Source organism: Malania oleifera, chromosome 5 (assembly GCF_029873635.1).
Source record: "Malania oleifera isolate guangnan ecotype guangnan chromosome 5, ASM2987363v1, whole genome shotgun sequence".
NCBI lineage: Eukaryota > Viridiplantae > Streptophyta > Magnoliopsida > Santalales > Ximeniaceae > Malania > Malania oleifera.
Genome location: NC_080421.1, coordinates 15,788,656 through 15,812,865, shown reverse-complemented (window position 1 = coordinate 15,812,865; position 24,210 = coordinate 15,788,656). Strand labels below are relative to the sequence as shown.

Here is a 24,210-nt window from a genome sequence, read left to right as displayed (position 1 = left end):
GGACCTTTAAAGGCTATTCTCCAGAAATATGTGTTCTCTACTTTAATTGTTCAAAATTGTCATCACATTTGTTCATTCATTGTGACTATGCTTGGAGTGTTTGGAACAAGTTATTTGGTATTTTAGGCGAACGTTGGGTGAGTTCTAAGACAGTGGAGGATTTTTTGGCAGTGTCTAGATTTGGCAGGAGAAAGGAAACGGCAACGCTTCGGAAATGTGCTTTTTTTTTGTAGTCTTTTGGGAGTTGTGGATGGACTATTATGCGCGAATTTTTTCTAGGGAAGAAGTTGGCTCAGTTGCTGGTTTGGGAGAAGATACATTATTTGGCTTCTCTTTGGTGTGTGGAATGAGGGACTTTTAAAGGGGGTGAGCTTTTCTGACATTCAGTGCGATTGGCGTTATGTGTTGGAGTCTTAGTTCATGATGGTTTTTTTCTCTTTTGCTCTTTAGTCTGTAGGTTGTTCCTTCGTGTTTTTTATCTGGATTTTCTAGAATTTGTTAAGGAGATGTGTATATTCTTATTCTATTAATAATTTTTCTTTCACTATCAAAAAAATAAAAAGGAAAAGAAAAATGACCTTCTGCATACTTAACAAGGAACAATTGAAACTATGGTTTTAATTATTGCTAGGATGTATCATCAGCCCTAAAGGGAAAAATAACCAGTAAATTACACAGACGAGCTTCAAGGTTTGACAAAATTAAAGATTTCTCTCCTGAGATTTGAAACTTTACTCAGTCTCCATTAACAATGCATTTAAATAGAAAAATCTACCCTTATTAATTAAAACGATAGGGATCAGCTTTCAAGTTTCTTGATTGTACTCAATAGCCTCTTGATATAAGCCGGGTTCTTAATGGTTCAAAGTTAAGTGAACCAGTGCTGTTTGGTTGAAAGTCTTAATAACCCTCTTAACAGCTGTTAACGATCCAGGGCTTTAAAACTCTCTTATATGGTCAGATGTATTTTCAGATGCAGTTTTTCACAAATGCACCCCTAGAAAGCAAAAACATTCTCCAATCATCTCTCACACAATTGTCTCCCTCTCTCTGATGAAAAATCCACCACCACCTCCCTCTCCTTTGTCTCCAACAAATCTGCAAGCCATCTGTCACATTCAACAAACAAGATCATTTTGACCCCATCTCCAGGGATCAAATGCTTTGCTTAGAGAGACCTTTTGAGGAGGAGGAGGTGAGGGGGGTTGTGTTTGGGGTGAATAGGGATAAGGCTCCAGGTCCAGATGGTTTTAATTTAGCATTTTTCCAAGACTTCTGGGATACTAGTAAGGATCATTTGCTTAAATTTTTTGATGAATTTTAGGGAATGGAATTTTGAATAAGAGCATTAACTCCACTTTTACTACCCTTGTTCCTAAGAAATCAAGATCCATTAGTACAGAGGGCTTCAGACCTATCAGTTTAGACTCAGTGTTTATAAAATTATGACCAAAATTCTAGCTAAAAGGCTGAGTGCGGTGCTTGATAAGACCATTTCTACAGCTCAGAGTGCTTTTATGAGGGGCAGGCATACAGTGCATTCCATTGTGGCGGCTAATGAGGTGGTGTAGGATATTCAAAAGAGAAATAAGAGGGGATTCATCTTCAAACAGGATTTGAAAAGGCTTGTTTGGACAAAATTTTGGTGAAGAAGGGGTTTTGGTGTGCGTTGGCGACGACAATAAAAGGGTTGTTTATCTAAAGTACGGTCCTCAGTGGTGGTGAATGAGGAACCTAAGCCTTGGTTTAGGGCTTCTAGAATCTAGAGGCATTAAACAAGGGGACCCACTTTCCCCTTTTCTTTTGTCCTAGAAGCTGATGTGTTGAGTAGAATGGTGGGCAAGGTGGTAGATTGGGGATTGGTCAAAAGTTTGAAAGTGGGGAGAAAGGGTGTGGTGGTATCTTATCTTCAGTTTGCATATGATACTATTTTCTTTCTAGAGGATCATAGGCCACCTTTTAGATGTATTTTGGGTATCCTCCATGTCTTCGAGAGGGTGTTGGGGCTTAAAATAAATTTGGGGAAGAGTGGTCTAGCTAATATTAATGTGCCTTTTGAGCATGCTAGGGAGCAGGATTCTGAGGTGGGTTGTGGCCTTTTAGAGTGGCCTTTGACTGACGTAGGGGTCCCTTTAGGGGACAATCCTAGATCCATGGATTTTTGGAACCCGATTGTGAGGTTGGATTGTTGGAAGGAGGCAGACTCGACTTTATTCAAGCTTCTTTATCTAGTATCCCCTTATATTATTTGTCTATTTTTAAAATCCCAGTGGGGATTGCAAATAAGATTGAGAAAATTATGAGAGACTTCTTATGGTCTCAAGTTAACTCCGCCTGTGATGCACTTAATGTCCTAATTTTTTCACACACAGCCGGTCCCAAGCGCGGGTAAAGGAGGAGGGTTGTGTTAGGTAGCTGACAGCCAACGTAAAATTGTCAGATCACTATGATATGAATCCTTGCCGAATATTTGCTAGGGCGTCCCCTACGAGCGACGCGTTGCACTTGAACCACCTGGGTGTAGCAAAAAGTGGGCGAGGGTGGGCTAGGTCGTCGCCCCGAAGCGACGCGCCGTGTCGGCGCCCGGGTACGGTGTCAAATATGCAAGGGTTCCTGCATCATTCTGGACGTGGGCAAGTAAAGACGTTAGTTCAGGAAACTAGGATTAGATTAGCAACTTGGAATATAGGGACACTTACGAGTAAAAGCATGGAAATTGTGGATACAATGATTAGAAGAAGAATTAATATAATTTGCTTTCAAGAAACTAAATGGGTGGGGGAGAAAGCTAGAGAAATTGATAAATCACGATTTAAACTTTGGTACACTGGAAAAGAAAAACATAAGAATGGAGTAGACATTATTATAGACAAAAACTTAAAAGATAGCGTTGTGGATGTAACTAGAGCAAGGGATAGAATTATAAAAATCAAGATGGTATTAGGACAAGAGATAATAAATATCATTAGTGCTTATGCTCCTCAAGTTGGCTTAGCAAAAAATCTTAAGAGACAATTTTGGAAAATATGGATAGTATTATACAAGGCATACCAGGGACTAAGAAAATATTTATAGGAGGAGATCTGAATGGACACATTGGAAGAGATAATAAAAATTATGAGAGGATACATAGAGAATATGGATATGGAGACAAAAATGAGTCTGAGGAGATGATCTTAGACTTTACTATGTCATATGATTTTAGCATAATGAATACTTACTTTAAGAAGAGAGAAGAACACTTAATAACTTTGAAAGTGGACAAAATAGAAGTCAAATATATTTTTTTTTAACTAGGAGGGTAGATCGTTTATCATGCAAGGGTTGTAAAGTTATTCCAGGTGAAAGCCTAATCACACAACATAGAGTCTTAGTGTTAGATATATGTATTAAAAAATGAAAGAAAAAGTATAAAATAAGTCAGTGTAAGAGAACTAGATGGTGGAACCTAAAAGGAGAAAATATAATAAAATTTAAAGATAAAATGATCAAAGATGGGGATTGGACCATAGAGGATGGGATAGATACAAATACTCATTGGAATAGATTAGCTAGCTCTATTAAAAAGATAGCAAAAGAGATTTTAGGTGAATCAAGGGGAAGATTCTTGAATAGCAAAGAGAGTTGGTGGTGAGATAAAGATGTACAAAAAATCATAAAGACAAAAAGAATTTGGTATAAAATGTGCCAAAAATGTAGAAACAGGGATAACTTTGAAAAATATAAGGAGGCAAGAAAAGATGCAAAAAAGGCCGTTAGTGAAGCTAAATATAGATCATTTAATAATTTGTATGCTAGATTAGGTACAAAAGAAAGGGAAAGAGATATATTTAAACTTGCTAAAGCTGGAGGAAGGAAGAGCAAGGACTTAGAAAATGTAAAATGTATAAAAAGTGAGGATGATATTGTCTTGGTTAAGGACGAAGATATTAAAGAAAGATGGCGAAGTTACTTTAGTAAGTTGTTTAACGAAAACCAAATAGTAGACTTTAACTTAGAATTGTCAAATGAGGAAAAGACTAAAAATATAACATTTATTCGCAAAATTAAAGTTAACGAAGTTAAGTTCGTACTAAAAAAGATGAAAAATGGGAAAGCTATGGGACCAGATAACATCCCAATTGAAGTTTGGAAATGCTTGGGTGATAACGAAATTATATGGTTAACTAATTTATTTCATACAATTGTAAAAACTAAGAAAATTCCAGATGAATGGAGGAAAAGCGCTTTAATACCTATATGCAAAAATAAATGAGATATTCAAAATTGTAATAACTATCGAGGAATTAAACTTATGAGTCATACAACGAAACTATAGGAAAGGGTAGTTGAACAAAGAGTAAGGTTAGAAACGAAGATCTCAGAAAATCAATTTGGTTTCATGCCTGGGAGATCTACCACAGAAGCTATTTATCTTTTGAGAAGATTAATGGAAAAGTTTAGGGAAAAAAAGAGGGACTTGCATATGATATTTATTGACCTTGAGAAAGCATAGGATAGAATACCTAGGGAAGTTCTATGGTGGGTTTTAGAAAAAAAGGGTGTATGTTGTAGGTATACCGGTGTCATTAAGGATATGTACGATGGAGTAATGACTAATGTAAGGACTATAGATGAAGAAACTAGAGAATTTCCAATTACCATAGGTGTACATCAAGGATCTGCTTTGAGTCCTTATCTTTTTGCTTTAGTGATGGACCAATTGACTAAGAGTATTCAAAAGGAGGTTCCACAGTGTATGTTGTTTGCAGATGATATAGTATTAATTGATGAAACTAGGGACGGAGTAGAGGCTGAGTTAGAATTATAGAGAGAAGTTTTGGAATCTAGAGGCTTTAGGATAAGTAGAAATAAAACAAAATATATGTAATTTAGTAATGCTAGGAGGAATATTGGAGACAAAGTTAAACTTGATGATGAAGAAATAAATAGCACTTATAGATTTCGATACCTTTGATCTATTATGCAAGCTGAAGGAGAAATTGAAGATGATATAATGCATAGAGTTAAAGCAGGTTGGGTAAAATGGAGAAGTGCTTCAAGTGTGTTATGTGATCGTAGAATACCCCTAAAATTGAAAGGAAAGTTTTATAGGACAGCTATAAGACCAGCTATGCTATATGGATCGGAATGTTGGGCGACAAAGAAACATAATATCCAAAAAAGTAAAAGTTGCCGAGATGAGAATGCTTAGATGGATGAGTGGTATAACATTGAAAGATAAATTAAGGAATGAACATATTCGTGGTAAGTTAGTTGTAACTCCTATAGAATATAAGATAAAGGAGGGATGAATCAGATGGTATGGACACTTGCAACGTAGGCCACATAGTGCCCCTGTGAGGAAGAGTGACTTCGTTACCGTGGGGGGCAGTAGAAGGGGTAGGGGTAGACCTAAAATAACTTGGGAAGAGATAGTGAGTAAGGATTTAATATCCTTGAATCTATCAAAAGAAATGGTACATGATCGCATAAATTGGCGGAAAAGGATTCACATAACCGACCCCACTTAGTGAGACTAAGGCTTGGTTTTGTTGTTGTTGTTGTTGTTCTTATGGTCTAGAGTTGGGGGTTTTCAAGATTACTTAGTTAGGTGGGAGGATGTCTACAAGTCTAAAACAAAGGGAGGCTTCGATCTTGGAAATTTGGTGTCTAAAACATCGCTCTCCTAGCTAAAAGGTTATGACATTTTCCCCTAGAAGATCATTCCCTTTGGCATAAAGCGATTTTAGGAGTAAGTATGGGTTGGGGGTCAATGGGTGGGATATCACTGTTAGCATGCAATGTTCTTCGAAGAGTCTTGGAGATATATTTCTCATATTTATCCATTATTCACTCCTCACATCAATTGTATGGTGGGGAGGGGTTCTCTGATATGTTTTTGGAAAGATCTGTTGTTGGGGAATTATTTTTTTATCTACATCTTACCATTGTCTCTTTCGATTGAGCTCAGGGAAAGATAGTATCATTTCTTTTCTTTGTGGTTGATTTGATTAGCTCTCTGGCTTCTTGGAACTTTCATTTCAAAAGATTTCCGAATGATAGAGGGTTGATGGAACTTTCCTCCTTCTTGTTATTGAATAATCGTCATCTTTCTTCAGCTAGGGATACTCGGCCTTGGGCTTTGGATCATTCAAGGGTTTATACTTGTAAATCTATTTTTGAGTTTTTGACTTGTTCCCCTATTCTCATGTATTTGAAAGGCCAAAGCCCCCTAAAGACTAAGGCCTTCATTTGGCTGATTTTGCTTAATAGAATCAATATTAATAATCTCTTGCAAACCAGGACACCTTTAAAGGCCTTATCTCCAAATGTTAGTGCGCTTTGTTACTTGAATTCTTAGTTCGCATCTCATTTGTAAGAACATTGTGATTTTTCCTGGAGCAAATGAAATAAACTATTTGGTACGTTGGGAGAAGCTTGGGTTTGTCCCGCGTCAATGGAAGGAATGTTGGCTATTTCTTTTGAGGGTTTTGCTAGAAGGAACGATACGGCTGCTCTTCAGAAATGTGGAATATTTGTGCTGCTATGGGGTTTATGGTTGGAGCGCAATGCACAAATTATTTCAGGGAAAAATTAAAAGGCAGTTGGTTTGGGAAAAGATTCATTACTTGGCCTCTTTATGGTGCATTGGTTGGATGCTTCAAGGGAGCAAGCTTTTCAGAAATTCAGCAAGATTGGAGGAATTGTTTGCTTTGATACTTCATTGCATTTTTTTTGTGCTTTTAGTTTCTTTTTTTCTCTCAATTTTTCCAGAATTTTGATGGGAGATGTCTCATTCTCCTCTTTGTAAATTCTTCTCTTTCTAATGAAATCTCTTCTTTTGCTATCAAAAAAATACAAACAAGACCATTTCTTTCCATTTTCTATCAAATCAAGAGCAAAAAAAATCCAAAACTCAAATCAAAGCTCCAATCTTTCTGCCTCAAATACATTCTGATAGCACTAGGGCTTGTGATTTGACCTATTTGCTCCAAAGACCAAATTTCTCTCTAATTGTTCTCATCGTACTTGAACAAAACAATGGGCAGACATCTTCCCTCTTCCACAATCTAACCCACCAGCCACTGGTGGTGAGGCAGCAAGGCAGCAACAACAATCTAACTCAAGCCTTTCTGGTCATCAAGGAAAGGGCATCCTGGTGCAGCTATTGCGGTTGCACAATGGTGACACCTGGCCAAAAGCAACCAAGCATCTGTGCATGAATGGGCAAATTGATCTTCAAATGCTCACTTCTTTGCTAGTGTTGATGCATCTTATGGTCTTCCTCTCCTAGTTTGACTCTCCATTTGGATAAAGGTTGATGGCTTAAGGTCTCCTGTTGCTGTGCCTGGTATTTTCAGTTTCTTTGCTATTTTCTGTTCTTGCATGTAGCATATATGTACCTATGAAGTAGATACATACACAGATGTCTGACAAAAGCTCGGCCATGCCAAGTCTTAAAAATTCAAGACACTACATGGCAAGGGTGCAGGGATTATAAGCAAGTGCACATACACACTATGAAGCTAATAACAATTTTTTATCCAAATATAGTTCATTAAAAATGTAAGTCAAGCAACATCAAAGTTGCATCAACCCTTCATAAATATTATCTGCTTGATTTTCAAACTCTTAAAAAAGTAAAATTATCCTTTTTAAAATATCCTTAGTAAAAATATATTCTTTAAAATATAAAGAATCTCTCAATTTTGACAATATTACAACTTCTCTGCAAAGAAATTTTTTTTTTTTTTCCCCTTTCATAATGCTTGCCAAGTCCTGTAAGTGTTGAGACAATTTAAGGGCTGTTTGGTATCATTTACATTCTCTGTTTTTTTTATTTTCTTCCTGTGCAATGAACAAAGAGATTATGACCATGCATTCATTTACGTTGCTAATTTCACATTTGCATTGATGGTTTTCAAGTGTTATGAGAAAAACTGAAAACCAGATTTCATGGTGTTCAGCCTGATGCGACATTACTATAATATCCAGAATTAACTTTCATGGATGATATCATTCATTTTATACATAAATTTTAATTAAAATTAAAATAAAATGACCATGTGATCGTAAAAATAACAGAAGAAAAATAGGAAAATTAAAAATTAAAAAAAGGCATGCATACCGATACTCCTCAAGAGGGGTTAATGGATCTGGCCTAATAGCCTCTAAGTCCAGCTTGAATGCTTTTGAAGAGGATTCTCGAGGATGTTCTTTAGAATCATAATATCCTAGCACCTACCAAATCAAACAGAATGAAGATATTTAACTGAAATCCAGTTTTTGAACAAGAATGAGACCAAAAATAAATAGTGGCTAAATGTCTCAAAATACCAGTTTCCAAGGTGCATCCTTGCTATTGTCATAAAGATGGACATCCTTAACTGAAAGAGAAATTTTAGACACACTAATTTGATCCTCGGGGAAAATGTCATACTGAAGGTTCATCCCAAATAATGCCAGCTCTAGACATACAGTTGTATCCCTGCCATGAATACTAGCTGCCTGCATCTTCCCCAAATCAAGCCAGTCAGATCCAGCATACATTCTCCATCTGACATTAATGTTCTTAAGCAGTACCCGTCCCCTAGCCCTCTGAAAATCTTCAGGTTTTATACAGTCTTCAGATGACAGCTTGCCTTCTACAAATTGTTTTACACCATTTGGCTCTCTGACTTCTGATATATGGTTTTCCACAATTCTCAAGGAGGTGTCCCCATACCATCCACTATTTTCTCTCCTAACATCTCTACTCTGCACAGTGTTGGATTTAAATTTAAAAACCTCATCTGACAATTTGTTGGTTGTAGAAAGTGGCAAGCATAATTCCGGTCTGTAATAACTTTCTATAATTTCTGGAATGCAACCTGTTTCTAGAAATGAAGTTTGACTACTCTGGGAGAAAACTTCAGCCCTAGTACTAACATTGCATGCCTCTCCAAGAACCCTTCCATCAAGTGAAATGCACTCCGACTCACAGGAATCAGAAGCAGGAATTTGATCTCCATCACAGTAAAAAGCATTCTCACATATCTCATCCATCAAGCCAAACACAACAGGTTTATTCTCTGTGTAACCAGTTGAAGTGGATGCATGAGAAGCTGAGGGAGAAGAACCACAATTTGAGACCCTTCCTTCATCATTAAGGTTATTCTTTTCTTGTGCCTGCTGAACATTATTCCACCTAGCCTGCAAGTGCACAATTGATTCCTCCACATCAGGTGCAAAAAGTTGTTGAAGTTGAGCAACCAACCGAATCAAACCAGAAGTAGTGTCATGGCAAGTGTCAAGGACAAAGTGTGTGAGAGATTCAGAACATTCCAGTTCCCAAAGAAGGCCGTTTACGCAGTTTGTTCTCAAAGTTGCTCCAACAAAAGCCTCCCCAGCAACTTTAACATAGCCATTTTTCTGAAGATTTTCTACACTATATGAGCCAACAAAAACATTTTCAGGCCTGAAGACCACAGAAAGAAGCAGCCCCAGGTCCTGCACCCCAATTCTATAGTCATTGCCAGTGGAATCTGCCATGGCTAGATTAGAAAGGTTCAAGGACGAAGCAGCTAAAAGACAGGCAACATGTCTGTCCATTTCTTCTTGGACATCAGAACTGGAGTTAGAATCAGAAACTTCACCGCTGAAAGACAGATGCCTTAAGTAGGGTTCATAACTCAAACCAACATCTACCAAGTTGAGAACGAAAGAAGCTCCAAAAATAGCACTTTCCTCAGAATCCCTCTTTTGCAAATTGCTGTCATTTACTTGATCACTTTCAGCAGAGACTGAACTGAAGAAAGAAGATATTGTATCCAACCAATCTAAGCGACCTCCTATTGCAACAATTGTGCCACATCTGACAGTTACAGATGTGGAAATGTTAGAACTCTCAGGATCCCACAGGTGTATAATATCAGAACCAGCATGCCCATAAGACAATGCATTTGAACCTCCTCCATCACCACGTCTCATTGTCGAGTTGCTGCATGAGATCAGAAGGAGCTCTTTATCAGGAACCCCCGTTATTAATCCCCACAATTTGCCTTCCCCATGTCCTACCCAAAGAAAATTTGCACCCATAATTCCTCCAATATTGGAGACAGACAGCAGCTCAAACTTCTGAATTTTCAGTTTTAGACAATACCACAAGCCAGGAAGTTCATTCTGCAAAGAGCCTTTTATATCCTTTGCCAAATCTGGATAAATTAATATTTGAACGGAATCAGACTCCACTAGAAATGATGTTTGGGAGACAACAGAGTCTTCCACAGTATTGAGCGGATTACTTGGTACACATAACCCATCTATAAACTGATTTATAAGACCATATAATTGTTTACACTGTGAACTATCAAAATTGACCGTAACAGGTGGTAAATGGACATGTAGGAAAAATTCAGAGCCCTGAATCATCTCTTTCCGCAAGCAGAACTTTGAATCTTCCACATCTTTAACAGTAGCAACTGATGCAAACTCATAACCTTTTCCAGTGACTTTATTTCTACTCAAATTCCCTGAAGCAGCTATATCCTTAGCTTTCTTTGCCAATAAAGGCTCAAGCACAGGGCTTTCTTGCCAAATCATACTAATCAGAGAAGATGCACCAGTTTCATTGGCAACAGACAGAATGTTGTGAGCAGAAAATTTCCTTCCCTGCAAGGCGCAGAAGTTACTTTCACCATCATCCTTCCGATTAGCACTTACAAGGAAAAGGTCAAGGTTGCCAACATTCAAATGCAAGGAACGGAAAGCTCTTAAAGAATATCTCTTCTGAGAAGTAACATCTGAAATGGGGCTCAAACCTTGAACTTTTTTCTCACTCAAAGTAAACGGTGAGGAAAGATTGAACGCAATAAAGTGATCCCAAGCAGAGTAGCTTCTAAAATTTCTACCATTCTTGAAAGGAAAACATAAAATGACCCTTGCATTAGGAAGGTTTATGTTACCTCTCAGCCTCTCTTTTGAAGATGAGTTTGTAATACATGTCTGAGAATCTCTTTTCCCATTCCCGTGACATGAAGAAGGATGTTTCACATTACTAGCCTCAGAAGCAAAACCATCACACGAATTAATCATCTCAGAGGAACTTCCTATGTCCTTTAATAGATCCAATAACATATTTACCAAATTAAGGTTTACCCATAGAACAAATGGTGGCAGCTCCAATGAAAAAGAAATTGATCCTGTTGAAATGCCATTGGAAGAACTTGAATTCACAGAACATCGAAGACAACTGACACCTGGAGCCGTAAGAAGTTTAACCTTAACCAAACTATCCTTCTTAATACTTTCACAATCAGTTTTGCTCATGCAATCAACTGTGGAAGTTAGACCAGAAGGAAGATCTGGCACAGCTAACCCTTTCGAATTTACTAAAGAAGAATCTTCAGTAAAAGAGGCAAATGGAGGGAGAGCACCTTGAATCTCAGCTTGCAGATGCTGGACCAATGACGTCGTGTTATGGAAACCACTATTAATACCACTCAATCCAAAATCCAAGCCTTCATTCCCATTATTGAAATGATCAGCAAGCTCAATATGCTTAACCAAAGCTTCAACTTTCATTTCTTGAGGACATACCTGCTACCTTATCAAATGTTTACATTAGTATAAAGGAAAACCATGCAACTGTGCAAGACCAATAACCATACATAAAAAGAGTAATATTCACTATGGGACAAACAAAAAGCAGATTTATCACCTGTAAAACAAGAATGATGTCTTGGCATTTTGCACCCAAAAAACGAAAATTTGACCCAAAATGAATCTGATCACCCTCCTGAACATATGATTGCTTCATATTTCCATCATCAAAAGTAAGGACAACAGAAACTCCTGCAACAGTTGCTTTAAAATTTGTCTGAACATGCTGCTGTTCTGTAAATATATGAGGGGAAAAAAAAAAAAACCATGGTTACATTTACAAATGATAATTAAAAAGTTGCATAAATGCTAAAAAGTTCAATTAAGACAGAAGATAAAATCTTCCTACAAGACAAATCCTAATTCAAATCCACCTGTGCATGATGGATGTAAACTGGCAACTGACTTCTTTACAAACATAAACTTTCTTTTTTTCCCCTTCTTTTTATAACAAAAGACACAAGGGTGTACATGCTTATGCTTATAGCTTGGTTATCAGAGGAGTGTGGGCATAACCAGCACCACATCAATGTAGAGTGGCATGGGTTGCCAACAAGGTGCCAGCTACATGGAAAATTAAAAATTGGTGGTTTTCTTTTTCTTCCCTTTTTTTTTTTTACATTAACCTTCGTGCAAATGTAATTTCAGTAATAGTAGGAGGAATTATTGGAGGATTAAGGCTAGAAACGAAGGTCTTAGAAAATCAATTTGATTTTATGCCTGGGAGATCTACTACAGAAGCTATATATCTTTTAAGAAGATTAATTGATAAGTTTAGGAAAAAGAAGAGAGACTTACATATGGTATTTATTTGACCTAGCAAAAGCATATGATAGGGTACCTAAGGAAGTTCTATAGTGGGTTTTAGGGAAAAAAAAAAAAAGGGTGTATCTAGCAGGTCTACTACGGTCATTAAGGATATGTACGATGGAGTAATGACTAGTATAAGGACTATAAGTGGAGAGATTAGAGAATTTCCAATCACAATATGTGTACATCAAGGATCTGCTTTGAACCCGTATCTTTTTGCTTTAATGATGGATCAACTTACTAGGAGTATCCAAAATGAGGTTCTATAGTTTATGTTGTTTGCAGATGATATTGTATTGATTTATGAAACTAGGCGTGGAGTAGAGTCTAAGTTAGAATTATGGAGAGAAGTTTTAGAATCTAAGGGCTTTAGGATAAGTAGAAATAAGACCTAATATATGAAATTTAATTTCAATAATAGTAGGAGGAATATTGGGGACAAAGTCAAACTTGATGATGAAAAAATAAATACCACTACTAAATTTCAAAACCTTGGATCTATTATGCAAGCTAAAGTAGAAAATTGAAGAGGATGTAATGAATAGGGTTAAAGCAAGTTTGGCAAAATGGAGAGGTGCTTCAAGGGATACAATACATGAGAATAAGGAAACCTCCAAGAAAAGATTAAAAAACAGAAAAACTAAGGTAAAAAAACAAAACAACTAATACAAAACAGCAGACAAATCACACAAAACATATTCAAGACATAATCCCTTGAAATAAACAGCAGCAACAGCACATTAAGAAGCCAAATACTGAATCTTATCCCAAACAAAACCCAAGAAGTATTTTCTTCCCTTAAAAATGCAATTGTTTCATTCCATACAAATTCCTCCTCTGAGCTCCCCCAGATCAAAGAGCAGAGTTATCTACAATTTTTGGCCATTTTGAATTATCGGCGACTTATTTACTATTTGATTTCTGCCTCCAATTTATCTCTTCCAGATTAATAACCTCAGCCAATTCTTTCTTAAGCAAAAATCTTCTAGCCTTCCTTTGAAGTTTGAAGTTTCAAAGTTGACTTAAGGACAAAAAAAGTCTTGAATATTCTCATTTATTGACAAAGGTATGATTTTTAAATTTTTGTCTTAACTTTCAAAGTTGCTTTTAGGAATAATTCCCTAACCATTTATTCTTTCCTTTCTCTCTTGCACTCACATTTTATTTCTTTTTAAATATATTTTATAGAAGAAAATTTTATTACAGAAATAAACAAGGTATAAAATAGAGGACAAGGAGTCCTCCCTGTTCAACAAAAGATACAAAGGCACTTAAACTACTAAAGGAACCAGGAACAACAGCAAAAGTCTCAATTAGACGAGCGCAGCCCTCCAATCTATGGAGTTCAGGCAGCGGTAAATTGATTATTTCTCTTTAAATATTGACTATATTATTTTAATATTGATTATAGAAAATATCTTCCATTGAATTTTTGAAGGAAGGCTCTAGAATGTTGGAAGAGCTCTACAAATATCTCTGATTGAACCTACCAACAACAAGAGAACACAACCTCCATAAGCAAAAACACATGAGAATCAACACACTTTCAAAGAGAACTTATCATTGAGAAAAAAAAAGTGTTAGCCCTCTCAAACTCTCCAACTGAGCAAGAAAGTTAGAGAGAGCTCCTGAGAGCTGAGGGTGCAAGCCTTCTACTACATTCATCTAATTCTTATGAAGGCATCAGTAGTCATTGAGAAGATTGTTGTGACTTATTTTCATATCTTTATCCATCTTCTCAATAGGCTTGAAAGCACAAGCTTCACCAGTCAACTGAATTAACAGATTCATCTTTTGAGTTGACTCAGTAAAGAAGTCTAAGATACATGAAGAAGTCTAAGATACATGCATTGTTCATTGAAAGTCTTATTTTTCATGTATCTTGTGGTGGAAATAGGATCAAGTGATCCATGGACGGTTGCCCGATTGTTGTTGGCTTTGATAGCCATAATAGGGCTCTGATAACCTCATTGTATTAGCTTTGACAGCCAGAATAGGGTTGTGATTACCTGAATTGTTGTTGGCTTTGATAGCCATAAGTTGGTAGTGATACCCAAAGTGTATTGGCTTGATAACCAATTCGGTTGTTGCCCGTTGAATTTTGGGACAAAACTGTCTATTTGTCTTAGGCACAAATTGTAAGCTATTGGAGGAGTGTGTGCTATTGTTTGTACCAGGTGGTTATTTTTGCTTCCGCACTTGATATTTGTTTTTGAATTTATTTTTGCATTAACTTTTAGAACACCCAATTCACACACCCCCCTGGTGCCATACCTGGAACAACAAAACGAGACACTCTGTCTGGACCTTTAAAAAGGGGAATTGAAGAAGGGGGAAATTGGATCTCCGGGTGGACTGGTGATATTTGAGATGGTGAGATGTTATAAGGTGGTGGGCAGCATGATTCCACTTGGATCTAAATGGTGGGACTTCCAACAAATCTCTGGGATGTGGAAACTTTTAGAGCCATCAGCAGTGCCCACAGAGGCTTCTTGGAAGTTGAGGAAGCAACTAGGAGTCTATCTCACTTGAAGTGAGCAAAATTTCCAGTAAAACCAAATAAGAGACAAAAACTGACATCCGTGGGAACCAAAGTGGGATCATGGGCTGAAAATGAGAGTGATGGAGGAGTCAAAGAGTGGATGATTCACTCTGCAACAGGAGCAATACCTTTCAAAGGTCTAGCGATCGTTCAGGTGACTTTCAAAATTGACAAAGATCCCAATCTGGACACCACTGGAATGGTGGACCCCAACGAGGGGAACTTCAAAAGAAATGATGCAGAAGTGTGTAAACCATACATTTAGGAGGCATAAAGATGGGTTAGAAACAGACTTGAGAGTTTTTGGAAATTTGTGGGACTGTCTCAGGCTGTGAAAAGGAAGTAATGAACTTGTTAACGATGATAGAAAAAAGATGAGGAGAGAGTGTGGTAAGGAGAAAAGCAAATGCAGAAGCCCTAAACAGAAAAGGCAAAGAAGATAAAAAGGTTGGCTTCTTGGTGAATTACAATGGGAAAAGTTGCCAGAAAGGGGGATAGGTGGCAGTAGAGGAGAAGCAAACAAAATACCAAAGAGCCTCTAAACTACAAGAAAATAGCATTGAATTTGGGCATTAGATTACCCTGATAAGACGATTGTGATTAAAGGCTTACTAAGAAGATGAAGCCAGAGGGGGCACTTCTTTCCAAATTGGAAAAATGTCAAACCATCAATCTAAATGTGGTGGGTTGCACATCTACCATGTGGCACTGCAGGGCGGTGTTTTGGTTAGTGTTGAATACGAGTTAAATCAACAAGCAGGGTGCAAGAATAGAGGAGCATTCAATGTCCTGGCTGCTGGAGTTCAAATGTAATAATAAACTAGATAGGTGCTTTTGGCATCTCTAGGCCCATGGATGATGGTAGAGGGAGGAATGTTTCTTTCTTCTTCTTCTTCTTTTTTGGGGGGGGGGGGGGGGGGGGGGGGTGGGGGGGGTTTGTGGGGTGGGGGAGGATGTTATCGACAAATAACAGGGAGGAGGTGGTTGCTTCTAGGATTGACAGGTTTTTTTGTAACAATCCAAGTCCAAGGGATCAAATTAAGCACATCACAAATTTGAGTACACAAACAACCGAGCAAATACCATCAGTCAAGTGTTATTGTGCTATTCTAACCCACTATTCGTCCTGAGTCACATGCTTTGCCATTGACAATTCACCTACCATTGCATATGGGTCTATAGCATGCTACATACGATCTCTACAGAATGGAGGAGATGTTTCAGACCTTGTGCAGATACTCCTCTTAAGCCAGGGTGTAAGTGAGTCAAGCTTACTCGCGAGCTACTCAAACTCGACCCATCCCCTAACTCGATTCTACTCGAGTTTAAGTCGAGTTCGGGCTACTCAAGTATTTTAACGAATAGAGTTCAACCTTAATAATAGTACTCAAGTCGAGTTTCGAGCCTAATCGAAATTTTTAATTTTATTATTTTTATATTATATATATCATATAATTTATATTTTATAAATACATTTAATATTATATATACATTATATATACTTATATATGTATTTAATATTAATTTATAATCGAGTCAAGCTCGAGTTTTATGAACTTATAGTCAAGTCGAGTTCGAGTTTAACAATTATGAAATCAATCGAGTTCAAGTCAAGGTTCAAGCTCAATATTTTCGAATCAAGTTGAGTTCGAGTATTTTACTATGTCAACTCGACTCCACTCAAATGCACCCCGACTCGTAAGACCCACATCTGATCATGTTCCTTTACTTCTCAATTTTGCACAGGATATCAAAAGGTAAAAGGTTTTCAGGATTGAGAACATGAGGCCCAAAGAGGATGTTCATGTTAGATTACCACTTTACCTAAAAGTTTAAACTGTTAAGTTGTGGGCCAACAATGTATATCAAGCTTTAACACCCCCCGCCCCACATGTGCAACCTGATAGCACACGGAGAGAAAAACACACGATAACAACACCCATTACAAGAAATACAATAGTTTTTTAAATATCACAAAATAAATGCAGGCAACAAGACTAGAACCCAGGACCTCCCAATAACCAGCTCTGATACCATGTTAGATTACCACTTTACCTAAAAGCTTAAGCTGTTAGGCTGTGGGCAAACAATGTATATCAAGCTTTAACACTTCTAACGGACCAGATTAAGAACTGGTGGAACAGCTACAAGGTTGAAGTTATACCCGGTGTCTGCTTGGCTAGAAAATTAAAATTGCTAAAGAACGACTGAGATAAAATGGAATAGGAAGGTTTTTGAGGAGCTGATAATCGATACAGACGAATACTGGATAAATTAAGATGCTAGATAATAGAGAGGGGGGACGTATGCTATCTATGGAAGAAAAAGACCACAGGGACAGCCTAAGGATTCAAGTTGGTGGATTACTTCCAAAGGAAGAGATACCCTCAATAGCCAATACACAAGTTCAGGGCGCTCTATCTAGAAGGGGAAACAGCAATACTAAATCAATTCACATAATAGCTAACTTCAACAATCTTATCAGGAGAGAAAAAAAATAGCTGAATTCCACAGAAGGACCAACTACATCAGGAAAATTTGCATCAAAGAAGTCAGTTTCTGCAAGAAAAGGATTGCAGAGAAAATTGTTGACTTTTACACAAAACTCTATTATGTTCTTCTCTTTTTTTGATAAATAGAAAATTTTCATTAAGAGAAAAAAGAATATACAAAGAAGAAGTTAAGATATCCTCCAAAAAAATTGAAAATTACACAGAGAGAATAGGAAAGTATAAATCACATCAAATAGCCAGCCAATCATGCTGCAAGTTCAAAATAATAATAATAATAATAATAATACAAAATAAAACAACACCCTTTACAGCAACCAGCAGAAGAAGACCACAGAGATTTCAAAAACCAGATTCTATCCAAGAGTAACGATAAATAACCCAACTCTATCCAAAAAATCTAGCCAACAATCCACAAGCAACCGAACAGTGAAAGAAGAAGAAGAAGATGATGAAGATGATGATAATGACGACGACGACGACAAGGAACTGTCTCAGAACTCTGACCACTAAGAGCACACATATCTGGGGATAAAGCCTTGTAGGATCTCCTATTGTTGGTGTCAACTCTATTAACCAAATAAATGACTTAACTTTAGATGGAACTTTAGCATTCTAAATACAACAATGAAGAGGGAAAAACCGCGAAAAACAAATCAAATAATCAAAAAAATATTTATTAGAGAATTTTCTCAAAGCATCCAAAATCCACATATTAACTCCCTCCTATTTGAAGGGTGACCAACCTCCGACAAAAAAATCAAAGATGAATGTTTCTCAGGATGTCCATTTTCTCATAACACAAAGCTCTATCCTGAATCAGCTAATTGGAGGAAGAGATGGCTATAGCTCTCAGAGTGAGTCAAGGGGACAAAAGGCACAGGCTCATATGGTTGTCTCTGGCTTCCACTAAGCACAGTTGAGAAATAATTAAGGATGATATCTTGGCTGCTTTTAATCATTTTTGTAAGAAAAAGCAGATTCGAAAAGAGCTTCTATTCTACTTTCCATATCCCTGAGATGGGGAGGGGCTAAGGACATTTGGGATTTTAGGCCTGTATGCCTGGTAGGCACAGCTGGAAAAAGTATTAGCTCATAGGCTAAAAGAGATGATTGGAAAATAGTTTCAAAAGATTAGAATGCTTTTGTGGTAGGGAGGCAAATCTTGGACCTGATCCTTACAGCAAATGAATGTTTACATTCCAGAGTCTGAAGGATAAACCTGGATTGATTTTCAAAATGGATATAGAGAAAGCTTGTGGTCATGTTTGCTGGGACCTCCTCTCTGTGTTATATAGCATAGGTTTTAGCAATAAGTGGAGGAAATGATTTCTTCTACTCATTTTTACCTGATTATTAACAACTCTCCGAAGGGCTTCTATACCAGTTCAAGGAGGATGAAACAGAGAAGGGGGGGGGGGGGGCATTCTCTTACCTGCTTACTTAAGTCATGAAGACACTCACCCAACTGCTGAATAGGATTGTGGAGGGAGGTTTTTCCAGAGGCTTTAATGCGGCAGTAAATTCTCATTCCCATTTGCAGGTAACCCACTTACTAGACTTACCTTTTTATTGATGTACCATCATTTTCTGCAAGACATGGAAAAACAACTGTCCACATGTTCCTGCAGCTCCTGTGGCTTCTGGGCTAAAAGTGAATGCGAACAAGAGTGAGATCATTCCAATGGGGTATTTGGGGCATGTAGGACACGAAATCTACCAACTCTGCATTTGGGAATGCCCTTGGGTGTTACCTTCAAAGCCAAAACTGTTTGCAGCTGTGTAAGGCATGCAGATCAGATCGGAAGACGCACTACTGGTCAAAGGGTGGACGGATCACACTGATAAAGATTTTAGTAATAGTCTTTCCACTTTTATGTCTTTATTCAAGATTTTGGTGTCGATAGCCAAGAGAATAGAACAGCAGCATAGCGATTTTTGTGGAGCTGTGATGAAGAAGTAAAAAAAATTCCATTTACTGAACTCGGAAGAGGTGCGACTCCTATCAGATTAGGTGGGCTGGGGGTAAAACGCCTAAAAGAATTCAATCAGACCCTCCTTGCCAAGTGTCTGCAGAAACTTGCAGTGGAAAAAGTGGTTACTGGAGAAAAGTAATTGACAAATTGGGCAGCCAGGATGAGATGGTGGATTACCGAGGGTAGAGCTTCTCCTATGGACTTGGTCTGTGGAAAAGTTGTCATGAAAGGTAAAGAGATATTCTAAAAATTTATTGGTTTTGAGATGGGCAAGGGGAACAGGATTAGATCTGGTTAAACAAATGAAATGGAGATACAGCTCTTAAAGAGTCATTTCCATTTTTATACAGAATTGCTAATGATAAAAACGATACTGTGACCTTTTAGGGTCCTATGATTGCGAGGGTTGATAGGAAGTTGGAGGGATGGAAGAGGGCATACTTTCTCTTAGAGGTCGTATTATTCTCATTGGTGCCTCGCTTTCCAATATGTCAATTTATTTCTTATCTATTTTTAGAGTTCCCTCAAGTGTCTGCTAGGGTTCTTGAAAGGTCAATGTGTGACTTTCTTTGGCATCGCTTTGGGGAGAATAAGAGAGATCCACCTAGTTAGCTGGGGAACTGTTAGGAGACCCAAATCAGTAGAGGACATGGGCCTTGGTAATGTGATTTCTCGAAACATCTCTTTAGTTGGAAAATTGTTGCCTGTTGGTTCTTTCACCCATTTCAGGGTGGGTAGAGGCAAATGGTTTTGGTTTAGGGAGGATGCTTGGGCTGGTGGAGATCTTTAGACTTCGAGTTGATGATCCCTAATCCTTCTAAGATTTCCACTCTTCACAATGCACCTACTCTTTCTTTTCTTCAAGGGCTGGTGAGAAAATCTTTGGAGTTGACGATGCTCTCTTTCTTGGAATTCTAGTTTTCCTAGGAATCTTAATGAAAGAGAGATTAGTGTATTGACTACCTTAATTAACATTCTGAATTTTCTTTTGTTCCTTCAAACTGGGGTGACAAGAGGTTTTTCTTTTTTGTTTTTTAAAATGGCTGAGGGTGGATTCTTCAGGTCTATTTTGTATTAAATCCTTTTTACTTCACCTTTTCTTTTTTTTCTTTTTCTTTTTTTTTAATAACAAAAGAAGATGAATTTATCAGAAAAGGAAGAATATAGACAAAGGAGAACAAGAAATCCTCTTCAACAAAAGAAAGAAAACGAAAAATGAAAAAAGAAAAAAAAATACAATCAAAACAATAAACCAAAAACACCACCATCAGACTAACAAAGCCAAGCAGTCCCTTTGGATATAAGAAAACCTCACTCCTTTAAACCACGAGCAGAAGGAACACCAAAGCAAAGCAAAACAATGATCTTCTCCCATAACAAAGATAAATTCAGCTTTTCCTCCATAATACTAGCATTTTGATCAAGCCATAAACCCCACTAAACTGCAAAATCCACAAAGCATGTGCATGCTTCCTTTTACTAAAACCAGAAAATGAAGTGGCTAAAAACCCTCCCACCAACTCCACAAACCCAATTTTCTCCCAAGAGACCAAAGAGCCATCCATAATCTCCAAGCAAATGAGCAATGCACGAACAAATCAGGCACTACAAAGAGCCAAAGATAAATGAGAAATTGCCACTGAAGGCATACTCTGCAACAGGTTGTTATATTAACTCTATTAAGAACAACCAACCAAATAAATCCTTGATCTTTGGGGAAACTTTGGCCTTCAAAATAATTTTGTAGGGAGGAAAGGAAATATTAACCTTAATCAAATGATCAAAAAAGGATCTGCAAGAATAAACCCCCGAAGAGTCTAACAATCAAGAATGATCATCCACGATAAAGGAAGGAGAGCAACTCCCCAATAACATCAACAAGGAAGACAACTCATCCACCTAACCATCATTAATAGTTCTTGGGAAATGGAAATCTGATCAGAAATCAAAAAGAAGGAAATAACCTCATTATATCCCAAACCCAAATGATGAAGACAAGGAAGGAATTTGTTAAAGCAACATTACCCATCTAGATGTCTTTCCAAAAATGAATTCGAGAACCATTACTCAAGGCAAAATTAGTATTAAGGAACAAACAGGGGATAAATTTGAGAAATACACCTACCTAGGACAGCTTTTCTGGCACTTAAAAGTGGATACTGTAGACAGGCAGTGGCAATATAGTAATTATAACAAGCTACGGTGGCAATTTTGTAACTCCTGGAAATTCTCCATGCCCGTCTAGACTGATCATGCGTGCAGCTCCACCTCCCCTCCCCTCCCCCTCTCTGATCCCTCTCCTTCAGAGATGTTAGATCTGGTGGTGCACCTGCAAGTTGTGTTCTGCGACCAGTGGCCAACCAACCACAACATCGCCACCAGAGAGCCAGAGTTGAATCCAATGAAAAAGAGGAAGACGTCATGCATCCACAGCATAACCATTGTCAATGCTGATACTCCGGCCAAGGCTCATCTGCATTCTTCAGCACCCCCAACCCCTTTCCCTGAAAAAACCTACTCCCTGGGGTTTCAGGGATTTCTCCTCCCTGGAATGGTGGTGATGATGATGAAATCAGCAGCCAGTTCATGTTAATAAATGTTGGAATTTTTGTTTTCAAGAAATATAAATTAATAAAAACATTACTGTTAACTAAAAAATAATAATCATATATTATTTTACTTGATAGAAATTATTTTAATGTTAATTAAAAATTTGATATAAAGACTAATTAAATTGCTAAATAAAAAAAATTAATGATCTTATTTTAAAATATTAATTAAAGAAATAATCATATATTATTTTATTATGTATGTGTTATGGCATATTAATCATATGATGAAATATAATAATATAAATTCATTAAGCACCTCTAAAAGAAAGATTATCCAAACGTCACTTTCATCTACATCTATAATCATTTAAATACAGCCAAACAGTACTTATGGTTTTCAGCACTTCTCTACTTCATCACTTATTATCGGCACTTATTAAATTCAACACTTTTTCAAAAAAAAAAAACACTTCTCCATAAGTGGTTCTAAACGATCCACTAATGACTTAATGCAAGAGAGAAGTCTCCTCTTTAAGGGAAATCACCACAAGCATTTAACCAAAGGAGCAGTATTTTTAGACACCAACCTACCAAGACCAAAAACCATGGTTTTGAACCCAGACCAGAGCAGCTGGTCCAACCCGGCCAGACCGGAACCGTCCACTCCACCAGTCCAAGTAAGCCAGAGAAGCAGAAATTTCACAAACTAGTGTCAAACTCGGTCCGACTCAGGCAACTCGGTCTAAACCAGTCAGACTCCAGTGGAGTTGACCCAGCCGCTTATGCATAAATAAAAAGGAAGCCAGAAGTTGTCTCCATCATGAATTGAACCCCAGACCTCAGGGGAAGAAAGAAGGGCATTTACCACTGTGCCAGTGTTGCTTCAGTGCTAGGGTTAAACAAGTTTATTTATACATTTTATGTATCTCAATACATACATACATATATAGTCGAACATATCTGAGTGTATTATCTATATACATAAATAATATAAACTGCACACTTAAATACATACATACATATACAGTTGAATGGTATATGTGTGTGTATCAATAGACTCAACAAATAAATATTATTTTTTTTAAAAAATATAAATAATATAAACTGCACACTTAAATACATACTTACATATACAGTTGAATGGTATATGTGTGTGTATCAATAGACTCAACAAATAAATATTATTTTTTTTAAAAATATCCTTTTCAAAATTAACCAAGTAATCCTTAATATCTGACCTTAGATTTGGATTCATCTGAATTTAGGTAAAAATGAAATACAAAATTTGTATTAAGTTTCATTTAAGTTCATAAAATTCAAATGTATGAGGCATAACACAAAAACTTGAGTAAGTTTAATTGGATCAAATAATCTCTTAAGATTTACTCTGTATTAATAACTTCTAATAATAATAATTCTCATCATCACCATCATTAAATTCTAATTGTAATACACATATACAAATATTACCGGTTCAACCAATGTAACAGGGCCAACCAAGACTGCTTCAAGTCTTCTAGAAACATGACAAAAACCCATTTGCCGACACCCACAGCAACACAAGAAATAACACTCTACTCCAAAGCAAACTGGTAGCAGTAGACATGCCTTTGAATATTCTAGAGTTCCTTTCCAACCAAACACAACAAATAATGGCCATAACAGTCAACGCCAAAGAGCTTTCCCATCCTTCCTTTGACAAAACCCCTAAAAATAATGGTATAAATGGCCCTCAAAGTGTATAGATAGACCCAATTTTAACCAAATACACCAAATAATTTATTCCAAATAGCCAATGTTAAAGGGCAATGAAAAAACAGATGTACACAAGTCCCACTCTTCATACAAAGGACACAAATGTCAGGGGACAAGGCCTTATTAGGTCTCCTCTTCTAAAGCAAATCATTGGTATTAATTCTTTCAAGTATCACAGTCCAAATAAAAGCTTTTAGTTTTTAGGGAGCTTTACCTTTCCTCACCTGTTTTGGTGAAACTTGGGCGGCCCCTTGGGTCATGGAGGACCCCTGCAAGTGAAATGTTGGTGTTTTGGCCAAAAAAGAGAGGGACGAGCTTTATGAGGATAAGCAGTTTTGGCTACCTTGTGGACCTTTTGGATTGAGAGAAATTCGAGCACCTTCAAGGATCGCACAACCTCCCACTGTCTGTCATGGGATAGAGTTGTGTCTCTTGCCTCTTTT

General features: G+C 37.3%; 1 protein-coding gene across 5 annotated transcripts in view; it reads right to left on the bottom strand.

Moving 5' to 3' along the window:
- The window catches only part of LOC131155349 (autophagy-related protein 2), a 45,821-nt gene that overhangs the window by 16,502 nt on the left and 5,109 nt on the right, over window positions 1–24,210 (bottom strand). For 3 of the 5 annotated variants that reach the window (XM_058108410.1, XM_058108409.1, XM_058108413.1), the window contains exons 4-6: window positions 11,681–11,856; window positions 8,320–11,562; window positions 8,111–8,223 (exon numbers count right to left, since the gene is read on the bottom strand). In XM_058108410.1, the coding sequence (XP_057964393.1) occupies window positions 8,111–8,223; window positions 8,320–11,562; window positions 11,681–11,856 (3,532 nt within the window). The remainder of the gene's footprint in view (window positions 1–8,110; window positions 8,224–8,319; window positions 11,563–11,680; window positions 11,857–24,210) is intronic. The other 2 variants (XM_058108412.1, XM_058108414.1) reach the window with 1 other exon arrangement.